The sequence below is a fragment of the Monocercomonoides exilis genome, assembly GCF_001643675.1.
Source record: "Monocercomonoides exilis strain PA203 chromosome Unknown scaffold24-1337568, whole genome shotgun sequence".
NCBI lineage: Eukaryota > Preaxostyla > Oxymonadida > Polymastigidae > Monocercomonoides > Monocercomonoides exilis.
Window position 1 is genome coordinate 437,864 of NW_027150569.1, and position 16,611 is coordinate 454,474.

The 16,611-nt window shown below is 31.8% G+C and overlaps 4 protein-coding genes across 4 annotated transcripts; 1 reads left to right on the forward strand and 3 right to left on the reverse strand.

Moving 5' to 3' along the window:
• Positions 1-2: 2 nt before the first annotated feature.
• On the forward strand, positions 3-1,988 carry MONOS_6840 (uncharacterized protein). The gene is made up of 4 exons (XM_067877108.1): positions 3-218; positions 274-331; positions 388-518; positions 573-1,988. Exons 1-4 carry the CDS (start codon positions 87-89, stop codon positions 1,419-1,421), a joined length of 1,170 nt encoding a protein of 389 aa, XP_067726852.1. The 5' UTR covers positions 3-86; the 3' UTR covers positions 1,422-1,988.
• A 125-nt stretch (positions 1,989-2,113) lies between these two features.
• MONOS_6839 (putative N terminus of Rad21 / Rec8 like protein) lies at positions 2,114-6,258 on the reverse strand (the record flags this gene model as incomplete). Its single annotated transcript, XM_067877106.1, has 3 exons — positions 4,596-6,258; positions 4,118-4,425; positions 2,114-3,939 (listed from the first exon to the last, which is right to left on the reverse strand). The coding sequence occupies exons 1-3, from the start codon at positions 6,143-6,145 to the stop codon at positions 2,114-2,116; spliced, it is 3,684 nt and encodes a 1,227-aa protein (XP_067726853.1). The 5' UTR covers positions 6,146-6,258.
• A 3,253-nt stretch (positions 6,259-9,511) lies between these two features.
• MONOS_6838 (uncharacterized protein) lies at positions 9,512-13,248 on the reverse strand. The gene is made up of 6 exons (XM_067877105.1): positions 13,176-13,248; positions 13,005-13,035; positions 12,909-12,945; positions 11,333-12,864; positions 11,082-11,166; positions 9,512-10,983 (listed from the first exon to the last, which is right to left on the reverse strand). The coding sequence occupies exons 1-6, from the start codon at positions 13,227-13,229 to the stop codon at positions 9,663-9,665; spliced, it is 3,060 nt and encodes a 1,019-aa protein (XP_067726854.1). The 5' UTR covers positions 13,230-13,248; the 3' UTR covers positions 9,512-9,662.
• A 484-nt stretch (positions 13,249-13,732) lies between these two features.
• Positions 13,733-16,609, reverse strand: MONOS_6837 (uncharacterized protein). Its single transcript, XM_067877104.1, has 8 exons — positions 16,478-16,609; positions 16,318-16,427; positions 16,100-16,269; positions 15,758-16,052; positions 15,455-15,589; positions 14,914-15,155; positions 14,261-14,699; positions 13,733-13,977 (listed from the first exon to the last, which is right to left on the reverse strand). Exons 1-8 carry the CDS (start codon positions 16,518-16,520, stop codon positions 13,951-13,953), a joined length of 1,461 nt encoding a protein of 486 aa, XP_067726855.1. The 5' UTR covers positions 16,521-16,609; the 3' UTR covers positions 13,733-13,950.
• Positions 16,610-16,611: the final 2 nt, after the last annotated feature.

The following is a 16,611-nucleotide window of genomic DNA, read 5'->3' on the forward strand; positions in this document are numbered from 1 at the left end:
CACTTGCATTAAGTTTTGCGAAAAAACTGCTTGTTGTTATTTGAGAATTTGTTTTGGAAGCAATTATTTTCAACTCATCTTCATATATGGATTCATCTAATTCAACACCCCAGTATTCATCTCGTTCTGGAACTCCAGTTCATCGAAGTCGATCTCATGCTTCTTCTTCGCCTCCAAAAGTTAAAACTTGGGAATGGTGGTATTACTCGAAGGATAGAGTTTGCAACATAGATTTGAATCGTTTTATTAAAGTCAATTTCATTTCTTGCGAAGATTGATCGACTTCCTGCAAGCAGAAGAGCTTTGGTTGTTAGACCAGAAATAGAGCAAAGTGTGTCAACGAAAAATAGTATTTTTTTGATATGTATATTATTGTGGAAAAAATAGGGCATAAGCAATTGGAACAAGAACGTGATGCAATTGAGAAAGCTGTAACAGGATATTTTCGTTCGAAACAGAAGGCTCATAGAGAATCGCAAAGATATCGGTTTTTGACACAGTACATCGAGCACCAACAAGTTTGAATTTATATTGTTTTATGTATTTAATTAAATATTTTTTTCACATCATAGGAAGAGAAAGAAATTGGTACAATGCACAAACTCAAAAAAAGTCGAAGTGGTACTGCAACTCCTTTGGATTCACTGGAAGAATCTATTATTGAGCAAGGATATATTCCACAAACGCTTTCTCGAAGGCAATCACGTTCCACTTTGGGTGACATTGGAATCTCATCAACAATCCAATCCACGTCCTCCTCTCAATCTCCAACACCAATTCTATCAACGACAAGCTCATTAGCTTCTTTTGCAGATCAATCGCCTCCCATCCAAACACGGGGCTTTTCTTCAATCACACAACAGGACTTCATCGATTCGACCATCACATCCACACAGCAACTGAATGCCGCCAACTTGGCATCTTCTTCCACTGCACCTTTCTCTCCTCCTCACATCACCTCAATCGCTGCCTCTGCTCAAATCGTCTTTGCACCTACTCCTCCCAAACGCTCTCACACCTCACTCGGCTTTTCGAACTCACGAGCGCTGTATCCCTCTCCTTATATGGCTCAGTCACGGCCTGGTTCTCCTTCAAATTCTGGGTCGCCCCTTTCGCCGCCCTTAAACTTTTCCGGGCGCAGGCAATCACCACAAAATATGTCACGTCTCCGTTCGTTTTCTCCATCTTATTCTTCTTCCTCCTCCTCCTCTTCTCCAACTTGCACTTCACCTTCTCTTTCAAAGGAGCGAGGAAGAAGCCCCAAAAGTGGGTGTTGTGTGAAGAATCGAAGTTTGAGTGCAACAAGAGGCGAATTATGTTCAGCTGAGATGTCAATGATGGAACTGGATAACTTTGCCAGCCAGCTAAAAAGAGCAGAAAAACAAAGGAAAAGAATACTGAAGAAGATGGAGGAGCCATAAGAAATGAGATAAATTTTTGATTGATGCGGTTTGTTTTAATCAAAAATTAAAAGGAAAAAAAAAATAACTTATTTTCCATATGTTTTTGTTAATAATGATGAAGCAACAAATGAAATTTTTATTATTTCGATAGAAAATGATATTCTCAACATATTTTATAAACAATTTTTTTTAATTCTTTTATTTGCTGAAGTATGTACCTTATCTTCATTCGCCTCTAATTTCCTTCATCTTTTCAAAGAGTCTTATTTGTGTCCATGTTTTTCACATTTTTTGATCTCATTTCAATTTTAAAAAATATTTTTTTTAATCATTTTTTGACTGATTAATCTCTTCATTTCAATTTATTTTCTTTCTTTCTTTCTTTTTTACTGTTTGTTTCTTTGTCATTCGTTGGGGTGAATCTTTTTTTATTTGTGAATCGCTTTGAAGAAATAACGCTATTATTTTTTCTTTTCCTGCTTTGTTCGGTTGCAAAAGAATTCCAGAATTTTTATGATGATAAAAACATTTGCATTTTTTTGGATTACTTCATTAGAAAAAAAGAAAAACAAACTTTCAGAAAAATAGATCTAATTCTGTTATATCATATTTTACACAAATAAAAGTGAAAAAATTAAAATTGATCTTAATTTTAAAAAATTATTATAAATCTTTTTATTGAACAACTTTCTTTCTCACATAAAATTCTTCTATTCTTCTTCCTCATAATCATCATCATCATCTTCTTCTTCTTCTTCTTCTTCTCCAAAATCTTCTCCTTCCCTTCCCTCCTCTCTTCCCTTCTTCCCCTTCATCCACTCAACCCCTTTCACATTCACCTTCACATTCTTCAACCCTTCTTCATTCGGAGCAATTCTTATAGGCTTACAACTTCCTTCTTGTAACAAGCAAATAAACTTTTTAGCCTGCAACACAAGAAGAAGAGCAAACAAATGAGCGCATTGACTTCTGCTGATATTTCGAGTCATTTCGCGGAATGAGAGAGTGAAGAAGGAGGTAAAGGGGGAGGAGAGGAAAGAAGAGAGGGAGGAGGAAGAAGAGGAGGAAGAAGAAGAAGAGGGAGAAGAAGGAGAAGAAGAAGAAATTGATGAAGAAGAAGTAAATGTTGATGATGTTGATGATGATGAAAGAAACTGAAGTCGTGATTGAAGAGAAGAAAGTTGATTGTTTTGAGTTCTTTTTGATTCATTTTGAGTTTTCTGTTTGTCTTTCTTTGTTTTGTCATCTCTTTCTTCTTCTTCATTATCCCCTTTATCCTTTCCTCTTCCTCCTTTTCCCCTTCCCTTTCCCTTTCCTCTTCTTCCCTTTCCTCCTTTCTCTTTCTCCTCTTCTTTTTCCTTTTCTTCTTCTCCTTCCTCTTCTTCTCTTTCTCTTTCTCTCTCTCCTTCTCCTTCTCCTTCTATCATCATCCCCGGGTGCAGTAGAATAGCAGCCTTGTGCGAAATAAGCAGCTTCAGAAAGCAAACAATGCTCACAGCCACTTTACACACATTTTTGTTCTTATTTTTTGTTTTCTTCTTCTTCTTCTTTTTCTTTTTCTTAACTTTCATCGTCTTCTTTCTCTTCTTGCTTTCATTTGAATACGTTTTGAAATGATTCATTCTTCCTTTTCCTTCTTCTCTTTCTTCTGCATTATCATAATCATAATCATCATCTTCTTCTTCTTCTTCCTCTCCTTCCTCTTCCTCTCCTTCCTCTTCTTCTTCCTCTTCTTCCTCTTCAACAGAAGGTATAACCACACAATCCCACTCACTTTCTCGTCTAATCTGATTCCTCAGCCGATGATAGAACACTTTGAACAGCCACGGCACTGATTGCAGCTCAAGTTTGCTTTCTTCTTCTTCTTCTTCTTCTTCTTTAAATTCTTCTTCCTTTAATTCTCTTCTTTCTTTTCTCTTTCTTTCTTCTTCTTCTTCTCTTCCTTCTTCTCCCTTTCTTTCTTCTCCTTTTTCTTCCATTTCGTTTTCTTCCTCTTCTTCTTCCTCTTCCTCTTCCTCTTTTCCATTCAAGTCATCCAACTTCATTTGTTTCTTCTTTGAAATCATGTTTTGTTGATTGATTGTCAAATTCTGCTTTTTTGAGAGTGTTTTTGAAGGAGAAGGCAGAAATGGAGTGAGAGAGAGAGAAATAGGAAGAGGAGAAGAAGAGGAAGAGGAAGAGGAAGAAGAAGAAGAAGAAGTTGATGAAGAAGAAGTTGATGAAGAAGAAGAGGAAGAAGAAAGAGAAGGAGGAGGAGAAAGAGAAAGATGAAAAGATGAGAATAACGAAGGAGATTGAGAAGAAAGAGAAGGAGAAGAGGAAGAAGAAGAGGAAGAAGAAGAGAAATTCGAGAAAGGAGAAGGAAATGAATCATTATGCAATAAATCAGGTGTTGGTGTTATGAACGTATTTCGCATAGAAGTCGAACCGCCTTCAAATTGAGCTGTTGAACCTGAAAATCGGCTTTTCAAATAATCTTTTCTGTTTCTGTCGTTTTCTTCTTCGTTTTCTTCGTGTTCTCTTGATGGATCAAATACTGAAATTATTGATGAAAACGCATTTGTCACATAAGTTATTAATTATTATAAAAAAGAGATAAAAACAAAGAAAGAATATGATAATTTGTATCAAAAAAATATCAAAAAGATATAAATTTTTCAATAAAACGTAATTTTCTGTATAATTTTCAAATTTTTCAAATATTAATAAGACACCTCTTCTTCGTGGCACATCTACAGCCCCAACATCTGCTGGTTGATCAAACCATTCTTCTTCCTCCTCCTCTTCCTCTTCTTCTCTTTCTCTTCTTCTTCCTCTTTCTTCTTCTTCTTCATTATAATTATTATCATTATTATCATTGTTATTTCTTCCGTCTAATCTTCTTCCTCTCTCAAAATATCTTCTCCTTCTGCTGCTAAATGCATCCAACATTTTCTCTTCGTCTTGTTCGTCTTCTCTTTCAAGTGAAGAATTCTTTTCTGCTTTCACCAGCTGAGCACGTGAAAGAGAGGGATATCGAAGACTTGAGTTAAGAAGAGAGGGAGGAAGAATAAAGAAAGGAAAGAAAATAAAGGAAATAAATAAAATAAAATAAAATAATGATAAATGTGATTAAAATAAAAAATTAAATAAAATTAAATGGAATAAATTAAAAAAGAATAGAATGCACAGCAATACAACTTCATCACATACATTTCTTCAAACATCCTTCTCCTCATCTGCCCCTCCTTCTTTTCATCTGATCTTGTCTTCACCAAACTTCCTCTTCTGTTCCATCTTCCTTTCTCTTTGTCATTTTTCATTCCAAATCTCTCTGCAAATACTTCTTCGATTCTGCTCAGTTTTCTCTTCTCGTCAAATTCATTCCTCAAAAAACGATCCAAAAACATTGCTTTCATTCTTCTTCGCAGTCTTCTTCCTCTCCTCCCTTTCCTTCTTCCTTCAGCTTCTTCTTCAATCAATCTTTCTTCTTCCTCTTCCTCTTCCTCTTCTTTCTTCTCTTTCCTCCTCTTTCCTTCTTCTTCTCCTCCTCCTCCTTCTATCTCCTCATATCCCCTTCTCTCTTCTCCCTCTTCCCTTTTCCCCCTCACAAGCATCGTCGCATCTCTCGCCCATTCTTTCATCGTCGCACTGTCAATCATTCCAACCTCATCCACAATCGGATGCTTAAACTGCCTTAGCAACCGAAACACCTTCAGTGCTCTTTCCTGATCCTCTTCTTCCCTGTCATATCCCTCATTTTGCTGTGCTTCGTTTCCTCTTCCTCCCCATTTATCTATTCCTTCTTCTTCTTTTTCTTCTTCTTCTTCTTCTTTATTGTCTTCATCATCTTCTTTTTCCTCTTCTCTGTTTCTGTTTCTATTCGTTTTGTCATTCAAAGTCCTTTTCTTCTTCTTTTTCCCGTCTTTCTCTTCCATCTCAGCCACTTTTGCACTATCCCAAAAAGAAGGCGTGACTTCAAGAAGCGCTTTTCCTCCTCTTTCTGTTCTGACAGTCGAAGGCGTCCGTAAAAAAGCAGCTGGGCTGAGCGTGACTGATAGCAGATCGTCTTCCATCAAGGTGTTTGAGTCGTCTTCTGCTTCAAATGAAGGAGAACCAATTACGAGTGAGGACGTATCATAATCCATAAGTCCATAGAACTCGTCTTCTTCATTCTGAAAAAAATCAAGCTCAGAAAAATTTGCTTCATTTGCCAAAGTTCCAACAAAAAAATCGGATCTTCTTTGTGGAATGTCCAACAATTGTGGAAAATGCAAATTTGAATCGATTCCAACAATTGTGTTCATAGGTTTTGCTCTTGTAGATGCTGTTTCAAGACTTCGTCTTGCAAGATGATCCTCATTGGAAAGTAAATCTAGCAATTGGTTCGATGGAAGAAGCAGTGCATCATTTTGTTCCAAAAGCGTGTCACTCAAAGTTATCTGATTTCTTACTGCGCGACCTTTGCTTTTTGGTAAGGTTATAACTGCTCCATACGATACAAATTGTGAACGTGTTATAGCATGAATAACAGTAGCCTCCAATAGGCGACTCTTTCGATCCAAGATCCGTGTCAACCCAAGAAATAAAACTCCTCCAACTCGAATTGATGTTGGAGAAACAGTTGAAGCAATCATTCTACTTGCCTCCACAATATCAGTTCTCTCGATAACTCTTTTAGATATTTTTGCTGTTGTTCCAGCAAGCCACACCGCTGATAAAGGACCTTTTCTTAAAAAAATGTTGCTCGTTCGAAATGCCATAAAAAGTCTCGTCTTATAGCCTTAAACGGCCTAAATAGAATGAGCAAGAAAATTACTCAATTATATATTTTGACATGAACTGTATCCGTTGTCACATAAGAAATGTTTTAAAAGATCAGTATGTCTGTATAATAAACATTTTGATTATTTAATTCACAATTTTTTCGATTTGAAAATCATTTGAACAGATAACAAATAGAAAATAAATTGTTCAAAAAAGGAACAAAACATTTTCTTGGTATATTATGGAATTCAAGTTATTCTTTTTTAAAATTTGAGTTTGTTTGAATTATAAATATTTTTTTTTTTTTTTTTTTTTTTTTTTTTTTTTTTTTTTTAAATGTGAAATAGATTTTTCCCAGAAATATCAATCGTTCAGATTAATCATCATGCATGTTTCTGACAGATTTTCTTATTGAACTTTATTGAAATGAAAGAAATCTGTTTTGAAATTGTTCAATTATTTAATCTTCAATTTTTTTCGGAAATATTGTTTCTTATAAAGTTTATCATTGGATATGTATCACGTAAAAAACAAATAAGAAAATTATATCAAATTAATTAAAAATGACAAATTAGCTAACTTGCAATCCATCATGATAAAAAGAAGTGAATTCACATTCATTTGTGCAACACATTTTTTTATAGTCTCAATTAAAATAATTATCAAAATCATTCGATCTCAACATTTATACGTTGGAAATTTGCAATTGGACTGTCAAATTTTACTTAAACAACAACCTCAACTTGTTGTTTGTATTTCTCACACTTTTTTCATACTTGCTTTTATTAATTTAGAACTGTTTTTTTTTTTTTTTTTTTTTTTTTTTTTTTTTTCGAAAAGGTTCAATTTATCAAAAAAAGTTATTTGATGATTTGAAATGTTAATGACATATACAGAATAAATGTTTGAACAAAAAGAATTACATATGTCCTATCAAGTGTTAATTAGATAAATAAATGAAGAAAAATTTGAAACAAAAGAATTATTTTTTGATCAAAACAAAAATGTTTCCTGACAAAGTTGGTTTGTAATAACATGAAAAATGGTTAAAAACCAATTATTGGAAATAGCATAATAATTATTCGAGCATTGCCATGAACTTTATCTTCCAGACAATAGAAACATGTGTGAAAAATTTGATTTATCGAAAAATAAAATTGTTATTTTTTTCTCGTAAGTGTTTTCTTAAAATGCATATGAGTGTGAACATGCTGGCAAAAGGTATCTTTCAGAGAAATCGAAGAATTCAAAATTTGTTTTTAAAAAGGCTTTTTGTTTTTCAGAAAACTTTCATAAACACTCTTTTATGTGTGTGACAATTTTTGAAATCATAACATTTTTCGGGATGTCTATTTTTCAAAAACTGTTTGTCAAAATGAAGAGAATTTGTTCTCAAATGCAAAATTCATCAAACATGTTGCAAAATCCAATGTCTAAGCTGAAATTAGATGAAGATGTTACAAACCGGCCTTATTCGTTTTCGGTGTTCATTTGTTGATATTAATGTGAAATATTCAAACCGAAAATTCTGAAAGAAAAAATATGACTTCAAAAATAATCACCCATGTTGAAAATATTCTTAATTTTTTCCTTTTATTTTCTTTGTCTCATCTTTCTCAAAAACAACTGTAAGCTGATAGTATTTTTTGAAATATTTAAAAGAAAATAAATATATTAATAATGAATAGTTTTTTTCTCATTTTAATAAATTTGGAAATTGTTTATGTTTTTAATGGTGGACACTTTCAATAACTATGGACAGTTGCATTTTCGCAACAACTGTTGATGGTTGCTTTTTGACAATTAACTCAATTATTCCCTCAATGAATATGAACTTATAAGTCATACAGAAATGAAACAATTTTCTTCAAAGAACGAAGAAAAAATAATTTTCAATTTTCGGAGTATCTTATTTCTCCGAATTTCTCCGAAAATAGAAAAAAACTTTTTAAAAAAATATGATTATGATGTGCAAATGAAAAAAACGATTCGTATTAGTTCACATTCAATGAGGGAATAATTGGGTTAATTGTCAAAAAGCAACCATCAACAGTTGTTGCGAAAATGCAACTGTCCATAGTTATTGAAAGTGTCCAACGATATAAACACTAACTTTAAATGGGAAATTTGCTAGAAATTGGCTCATAACTGCTCAATTCAAGTTTTTTAATAAAGTTTGAAAAAAGTCAAACGAAAGTCTCTATTTGGATAAATGACTATTCAATCAATTTCGAATTTGTTCAAAAAGTTGTAACATGTCTTATGCATTAATGGCATCTCAGTATTACATTTTTTTGCTTTTTATTCATGTGTGGGAAAAAAAAACCTTTGACTAACAAATTCAAAATAATAACTTTTTTGGTTGGATCGTTTTTTCCAAATATTTTTATTTTCGGCTGGTACAGTTTGTGCAAAAAAAACCGGATGAGATCGATTTCTCAAAAATCGCAAGGGGAATAATTCTGATAATTTTCTACAAAATTCACCTCATTAATACGAACTCATTTGATATCCAAAACTTTCAAAGCAGCTTCATTTGTGTTCAGAAAAATTTCATGATTGAAATTTTGGAGAAATAGGATTTTGAGTTTCCCCGAAATTTTCGAAATAGTTTTCTCTGAGCACAAATGAAGCTGTTTTGAAAGATTTGTATATCAATTGAGTTTGTATTAATGAGGTGAATTTTGTAGAAAATTATCAGAATTATTCCCCTTGCGATTATTGAGAAATCGATCTTATCCTGTATTTTTTGCACAAACTGTCAATTTATAAAAAAAATCAAACTGAATAAAAATTGCTCTGAAAGCCCACAAAAGATTTGGGTGAATGAATAAAATATTTGCTAATGAAGCCTTCACTTTTCAGTATTTATTTTTTTAAACAAATAAAATTGTATCTTTCAAAAAACGAAAATATGGGTGATTATTTTTGTAATCATATTAATTCTTTAAAAAATTTCGGTTCGAAATTTTCTTTTGAATGTTAAACAATGAACACTGAAAAATGAGATGGACTTTAAGAAGCATCAACATCTTCACTTGAGCAAAAATATTTGTTTGCAAAACATTTGTGATAAAGACACACATTGCTGAGAAAATCTCTTCTCATTGACAAACAACCCTTAAAAAAAGAACACCCCGAAAAAAGTTATGATTTCAAAAATAATCACCCATATCGAATAAATAAATATGACGTTTAAAAACATAACCCATGTTGATCAACAAATTTGATTACAATCTTTTTTAATTGAATTATTTTTGGTGTTGTGTTTAAATAATTAAACCATTGAAAAGGAACAGGCTGAAGTATTTGTTGCTTTCCTAAAAAAAGAGCTTAACCCCTGCATACATATATAAACAGCATACATACATAAATTCATTCATTCATTTGAAAACAATCCCTCAAAAATAAACATCAAATAAATTAAAAATATAAAAACAATGCAAAATGAAGACTTTCCCAGTTTTTCTATAATGATTGTTGAAAGATACTTCAAAGCATATTTGGAAAATGCTATAAAAATCTAAGAAAAGGATTTTTTCTGAAGCTGTCAATTACAAAAATGCGTCGATTCAAATCGAAAATTTCATTTTTTGTTGAAATTCTTTCTTTCAATAGCCACAGATAATCAATATTAACATTTTGCGTGAATGTTTCCACAAAATCAAGTATTCCAGATTCTTCCAAATCATCTACCATCTTGCGGAAAAGTCGCATTCTTGATTCACTTCGCTTCTTAACTTTTTCTGTATCATCAGATAAATCCACTGCATCAAATCTGACAAATTCATTCCCCAAATATGTTGAATCAATTCGTGGAATGCAAACTTTTTTACCAAATAAAGAATTATCTTTCTGATCTGATAAACATCTGAGGATTGGTTGTATTGAAGTTAACCCTGGAACATTTCTCAAATCTATTATTTTTTTATTAAATGGCTCAATCGACTTTAAGAAAATAGAGCTCGATGACTGTGCGTAGATTAGAGAATTTTCGAAAACACGACGAACTCCGCATGAAAGCAATTCTGGAGAACAATGCGCCTGCTCCGCCATCCAATCCAAAAGTGCACACATATATCCTTTCTCAAAAGCAAACGGAAGTTCTTTCGAAACATTCAACAAAACAGAAATCATAATTATCGTAATCACAATTGGGATCAACTCCAAAGAAGAAGGAAAATAGATCTCATTTTGAGAAACGTTGAAAATTATTGGAGAGCACAATCCAAAGCGATTAGTTAGTTTGCGCATAATAAATTCAAAAAAAGTTCGAACAACAATTTTTTCTGCATTTTTCTTGTCTGAAACAATTGCAGATGTAATGCAACTCAGATTGAAGTTAAGTCTATAGGCATTCAAAGAATAATGGTGCGGATAAACCAATTGATTTTTGTTGCAACAGTTTTGTGGTTTACAAAAAGACGCCTGAAGACCGAAGACCGAGCTATAAGCGATTAAAGCAGATTTCAGAGTCCTTTGAAACAAAGCATCGTCGTAGTCTTTCAGCGCTAAATCGTAATCAGATCCAGTTAAGCAATTTTCAAACTGGGGTTCAAAGGCAGACATGCAAAGATCATTTGGAAATGTTATGCACATTTTATTTAACTCAAACTCTTCTTCTCTTGAATCATATGATAACTCTGATGAATTACTCGGTTGCAATTTATCCCTCAATTTTGCTTCTGCCATCTCCTTCTCTATCAAAGGTAGATCAGCCATGATCTGATCTTCAATGGAAGGCAAATAACGAAACAGCATGGAGTCTGACATCACAGTGTATAACGTTTCAATGCAGCTGCCAGCCAATGTGCAAAAACGTTTCAATGGAAAACTAATTACAAAATTTCAGAAATAAATGATTAAAGCGTTTGGCCATATTTGAATAATAATTTCAAAACTTCAAATATTCAGAAAAATAAAAATGCAAACTTCATAAGACGGGTTAAGCGTTCCATCAATGTTATCACTGATTGATCTGGTACTGGCTGGAAGTAGAAGCCAGCCTTCGTCTTATCTTTTAGAGAAAGGAAAAAACCAGTTTCAATAAGAAAAGAAATAAATTCAGATAAAAAAAAATTAACAAAATCATGAAATTGTCTCGGCAAATTAAAAGGGGTTATTTTTCATCATTAGAATATCATCATGAAAGAGGAGAAATGAATATGTTCAACAAAGCATACAATACTCATCTAAGTAATTTGATGTCAATAAAAGCACTTTTTGAACTCGTTTCATTTCATCACTGAAATCACAGGGTGTTAAAGGAATGCTTCTCCTGCAAGAATAATAGCTTTCAATATTTGCAATAACAACAGAATCAGCATCATATTTGTTGACATTTTCATTTTCATCATTCCGCTTCTCTTTTTCTGCCTTTTCAATTTTATTCTTGTTTGAAGACGAAAATGCGCCTTTTCTTTTTCCCTTCCCTTTCACAGATGCTTGTGCACAATCTTCTTTGATTGTCAGCACTTCGTCTTTAAGCTCTTTTTTCTTCTGGGAAAGATATTCTTCCTCTGCTCCTTTAGGCATCTCTAGTCCTTCAGAGAGCAATGCCATCATCCTCTTTGGAAACCCACACAACATAACACAATTCCCTAACGAACAATAAACACGAGCAGCATAAAGACGAATTGAAATTGGGAGATTGAATTTTCCTTCTTCATTGTTCATGCCAGAGTTTTGCTCAATGGCCGGTGTTGAAACAGAAGCAGAACATGATGATTTGTCAAATCCGTCATCTTCAAAACTTTCAAATTTTTCATTTTCATTTGACTTCACTAACTGTTGTGCTTTTTGCTTCAGCTTAGAATTCATTGTTCTATTTCCTTTTTTGTCTTTGAGCATTTCATGAGAATTCATTTCATCTTCGCTCTGCTTTTGCTTTTCAACAATTGTGGTACAATCATCATCATAAGGAAAATACTTTACGATCATCTCATCTTCGCCAAGAAATCTGCAGTTTCTCATAAATTCTTCTCTATTTTTTGTGCATTTTTCAAAAGAAACTCCTCTTTTTCGTTGTCCAAGCACAATCTCAAGAATTATAGACATTATATATTCGATCTTCATTTTCTGATTAACAAAAAAGGAGGCATTTCCAGATAATCGCATGCATAACAAATTAAAATGTTTTATTGCACCGAGTGCATAATGAAGTCCTTCAATCGAATTACATCGGCACAAAATCGTCTGAATTCCGTCTGAAAGACCCTGATCAGCAATTTGCTTACATTCGTTTTTTTCTGCAATTCTAACAATATGAAAAAGCAATTTTCCTAAAATCGAATATGTTTCATCGCTTTCAGCTGCGTTAATTTGATTAACAATTGCAGGAATTAACATTCTGTCCTTAATAACTTTATGAAACAAAGGTGAAGTTGTATAATGCGAAGCTCCAGTAACCCTTTTAGAATTGTCTCCATAATGAAACACACATCTCTCTAGACCGCTGGTCGCAACTTTTTTTGGTTCCAAAGTGCGAAAGCAATCAGAAAATGATTCTGGATTAAAAATAATTTCCAAAATGGATCCAAATATTATCACTTCTTTTTCACTATTTGTGGAATTAAAAATGTTGCTTCCTGTTTCTATCAGAGAGTGCAAAATACTTGCAGGAACCACTTCCATTTTCCCTTTGTATTTCACAATGATGTCTAGAATTTCATTTGAACTTTCGAGTAAATTCTGTTGCTTAGTCAATGCTGTTCCACTGTTAGAAAATTTAAGCAATTTCAATTGGGAAAGCGTGCAAACGTCAATTTGTTCGTCAGTTCCCCCAACCGATCAATTACTTTGAAAATATTTGTTAAAAATCAAAAAAACAAAAACATTAATTGTGAAAAGGCAAACAGTGACTTTTCTCCTCATTTGTCTTATATTTCTTATTAAGATTTTTCATTTGTTCATCATTCAAAAGAAAAAATGTTTATGGAAAAAAGAAAACACAATTGAAAAAAAAAAATTTAAACAATCCAGCAAAACTCCAACATAAAATAAATGCATTATTGAAATAAAGCAAACTCCTGCAGTTATTTTTACATTTTCAACCTTCTTCACAATAGATGATGACTTCATTTAAAATTAAAAAAAGTTTATGGGGAAATCCAGAAAAAAACCAAAATAGAAATGTTCATCAAAATTAATTCAAACAAAATGAAAAACATGGGAAACCTATTTAAAAATGTGAAAATATATTATGAAGTCTATTTTCAAATTTTAGAATGTGATAGGTGTAATTTGAAAAAAGATGAATAAAATCTCTTTTATCTTTTCTATCACAAAAAAGCTTTTAATTTTTCACATTTTTTGATATCTATTTTTATTTCATTTTGTAATTATAATAATTATTTTTTCTCATCGATTAGAAAAAAAAAATCAACGAATAAAATCAATTGAATGCTTGGAAGGTTAAAAAATGAAAATCACTTTTTTGCTCGAAAAATAAGTGTTTTAATTTTTTTGATATCAATACTGAAATTATAATTCATCCATTTTTTTAAGCTGAAAATATTTCTTTCTTTCCTTTAAATCTTTTTCATTTCATTTTATTATCAGTTTGGTACAAATGAATAAAAAAACATAGCATTTTTCAGATTTTTGGAATTTGAATTGATGCGTTCTTCATTTTGCAAAATCTTTAAAACTTTCTTTTAAAAACAAACAAACAAACAAACAAACAAACAAACAAACAGAATAAGAACAGCTCAAGTCTCTTTCGAATTGAAAGATAAAGTTTTTACGATGTGAAAATTATCTTTTTTATCTTGATGAAGTGCCGGCGTCATTTCATAGACGCTTACTGTTTTGTCAATAAATACAACCGCTATCATTGAGGCAAGGGGATTAAATTGGATAGAAGCAATCTAATTGCAAATGAAAAGGATTGGGGAAAAAGATAATAAAAATAATCATAAATGTATAAATAAATAAATAAATAAAAGAAAACATTTCACGAACCAAATAACATTGTTTTTTGTTTATATTTTAATATTTGAGTAGCAAACACATAAAACAAGAATGAAAAAAGAAAAAGAAAAAAAGAAAAAAGAAAAAGAAAAAAAAGAAAAGAAGAAAAAGAAAATTCATCACGTTTTTCATAATCATACTTTATTTCCTTTCGCAGTTTGTATCACTTCAACCAAAGAAAATGACATCAAATGACTTGTGTCATCAACAGAAGAAGAGACAGAACTATTCTGAGAATGCAATGAAGTGGGATTGATTGAAATTGAAGAAGGGAAAAAGGAAGAAGGAGAAGGTTTGGGATTAAGTGGAGAAGAAGAGGAAGAAGAAGAAAGAGAAAGAGAAGAGGAAGAGGAAGAGGAAGAGGAAGAAGAAGAAGAAGAAGAAAATGATGATGAATAAAGAGTCGAAATGTTTTCAGATTGAGATTGAGATGAAAGAGCTGTTGAATCAAAGGAAGAAGAAGAAGAAGAAGAAGTAGAAGAAGAAGAAGAAGATAATTTTTCCTTTTCAACTTTTGTTATATGCAATATCAACACATCAGATGTTTCTGAAGATGATACAGCAACCATTCGCTCGTTTCTTAAATAAAACAGGAAATAAAATAAAATAAAAGAAGAAATAAGAAAAAAGAAAAAAGAAAAAAGAAAAAAGAAAAAAGAAAAAAGAAAAAAGAAAAAAAGATAAAAATGCAAAAAAAGAAATAAAAATTCGAAAGATAAAAGAAAAAATGATCAACAAAACATATGTCATTTCATAAATCTCAAAAAAAATTATGATTGTTTTGAATGCATACGAAAAAGATTCTTTTGATAAAATCGGAGCAAAATCTATCGATGTGATGGGAAATGAATGTGTTAAAGAAGAAGAAGAAGAAGAAGAAGAAGAAGAAGAAGAAGAAGAAGAAGAAGAAGAAGAAGAAGAAGATGATGATGATGATGATGCCGATGAAGCAGATAAAGATTGAGATAAAAGAGACCAGGGTTTCACAGAATCGATGACAGAAAATGAGTGAAGTGAATCTTCGTATCCCAAAAGCTTGACATGGGAGAATGAAATAAAAGGCAATAAATTATGAAGCATTCATATGGAAAGAAAGAAAGAAAGAAAGAAAGAAAGAAAGATCGAAATAAATAAATAAATAAATAAATAAATAAATAAATAAATAAATAAATAAAGAAAGAAATAAAGAAATAAAGAAATAAAGAAAGAAAAAAGAAAGAAAAAAGAAAGAAAAAAGAAAGAAAAAAGAAAGAAAAAAGAAAGAAAAAAGAAAGAAAAAAGAAAGAAAAAAAGATAGAAAAAAAAAATTCAAAAAATTTAAAAAATAAACAAACAAGAAAAGTTCCGTCATCGCATCCAATACCAAACAGAGGAGAGTGAAATGGAGAAGAAATATTATTCGACAAATGAAATGCTTCAATCGATCGCTCAACGCTGATGCAGCGTGGTGTATGCATCAATGGAAGAGTCTATCAGAAATATAAACATTAAAAAAAAAAACATGTAAAAATTTATTGCAATTACAAATAATTACATAAATATTAATTAAAAATGATTCATTTTTGTCATTTCATAATTTAGAAGTTAATAAAAATGTTGTTACAAAATCATATTTTCTCAAAAAGCACCTTTCATACCAAAACAGTCCAGTTATCTGATTCATTCAAAGAATGCACGCACTCTTCATCAATACACAATGGTGTTGGCAACTCAAATCTTTGAGTGTGCAATTCTCTTTCAATACCCTCCTTTGCCACATCTGGTGGCAGGCAAAGAGAAGAACGAAATTCAGATGGCCCACAAATCACTGTAAAAAATCCGCAAGGCGTTTCAGCACAGGGAGAAGAAAAACTGCAATTGCTTTTTGATGCTACGGATATGGCAGCAAGAAGAAAGCCACAATGAGATGGAGCAAAACATAATCCTACAACTCTTAAAATTTTCGATAATTTATTTAACATTTCATAAATATCACAAACTGATTGCAATTTTTTATGGTTGCTTCTTTAAAAAGTTGGTATTCCGAAGGATGAGAAGGATCAGACGTTTTCTCAACAAAAATCATTATTCTGTTATCCTTTGTGGATATCGCAAAAATAACTCCAAATTTAGTATCGCTCCAGGATACGTGCATTGGTATTGAATTTAACTAAATTCGAAAAAAACTTTATTGTATGAAGAAAAACCAATTTCATACAATGATTGTGTGCTCAAGAACAAAAGAACCATTCGATTGCCTTTGGGAAACAAGGACACCATATTTCTTTTCTCTTTGCGAAATGATTCCACACGAAATCAAAAGCTGTTCTATTTAAAATGCAGATTGGTAACATTAACAATTCGAAAATATTTCAAACTTGAGTGTATTAATTGACTATCGAAGAGAATACAATCACTCATGCTTTTAATATATTAAAAAAATTAAAATTAATCAAATATTTGAGACTTTTATTCCGTTCCCAAATAAATAATTATTGAATTATTTTGTATA

What these genes read in the sequence shown, in the direction of transcription:
- MONOS_6840 (XM_067877108.1), top strand. Translation starts at nt 87, where the DNA reads ATGGATTCATCTAATTCAACACCCCAGTATTCATCTCGTTCTGGAACT. An exon ending in TAGACCAGAAATAGAGCAAA is followed by an intron (nt 332 to 387) that starts GTGTGTCAACGA and finishes TGGAAAAAATAG; the next exon opens with GGCATAAGCAATTGGAACAA. An exon ending in AGTACATCGAGCACCAACAA is followed by an intron (nt 519 to 572) that starts GTTTGAATTTAT and finishes TTCACATCATAG; the next exon opens with GAAGAGAAAGAAATTGGTAC.
- MONOS_6838 (XM_067877105.1), bottom strand. Translation starts at nt 13,229, where the DNA reads ATGAAGTCATCATCTATTGTGAAGAAGGTTGAAAATGTAAAAATAACT. An exon ending in ATGTAAAAATAACTGCAGGA is followed by an intron (nt 13,036 to 13,175) that starts GTTTGCTTTATT and finishes AATCTTAATAAG; the next exon opens with AAATATAAGACAAATGAGGA. An exon ending in AAATGAGGAGAAAAGTCACT is followed by an intron (nt 12,946 to 13,004) that starts GTTTGCCTTTTC and finishes ATATTTTCAAAG; the next exon opens with TAATTGATCGGTTGGGGGAA.
- MONOS_6837 (XM_067877104.1), bottom strand. Translation starts at nt 16,520, where the DNA reads ATGAGTGATTGTATTCTCTTCGATAGTCAATTAATACACTCAA. An exon ending in TTCTTGAGCACACAATCATT is followed by an intron (nt 16,270 to 16,317) that starts GTATGAAATTGG and finishes TTTCGAATTTAG; the next exon opens with TTAAATTCAATACCAATGCA. An exon ending in GCGATGACGGAACTTTTCTT is followed by an intron (nt 15,156 to 15,454) that starts GTTTGTTTATTT and finishes TCCCATGTCAAG; the next exon opens with CTTTTGGGATACGAAGATTC.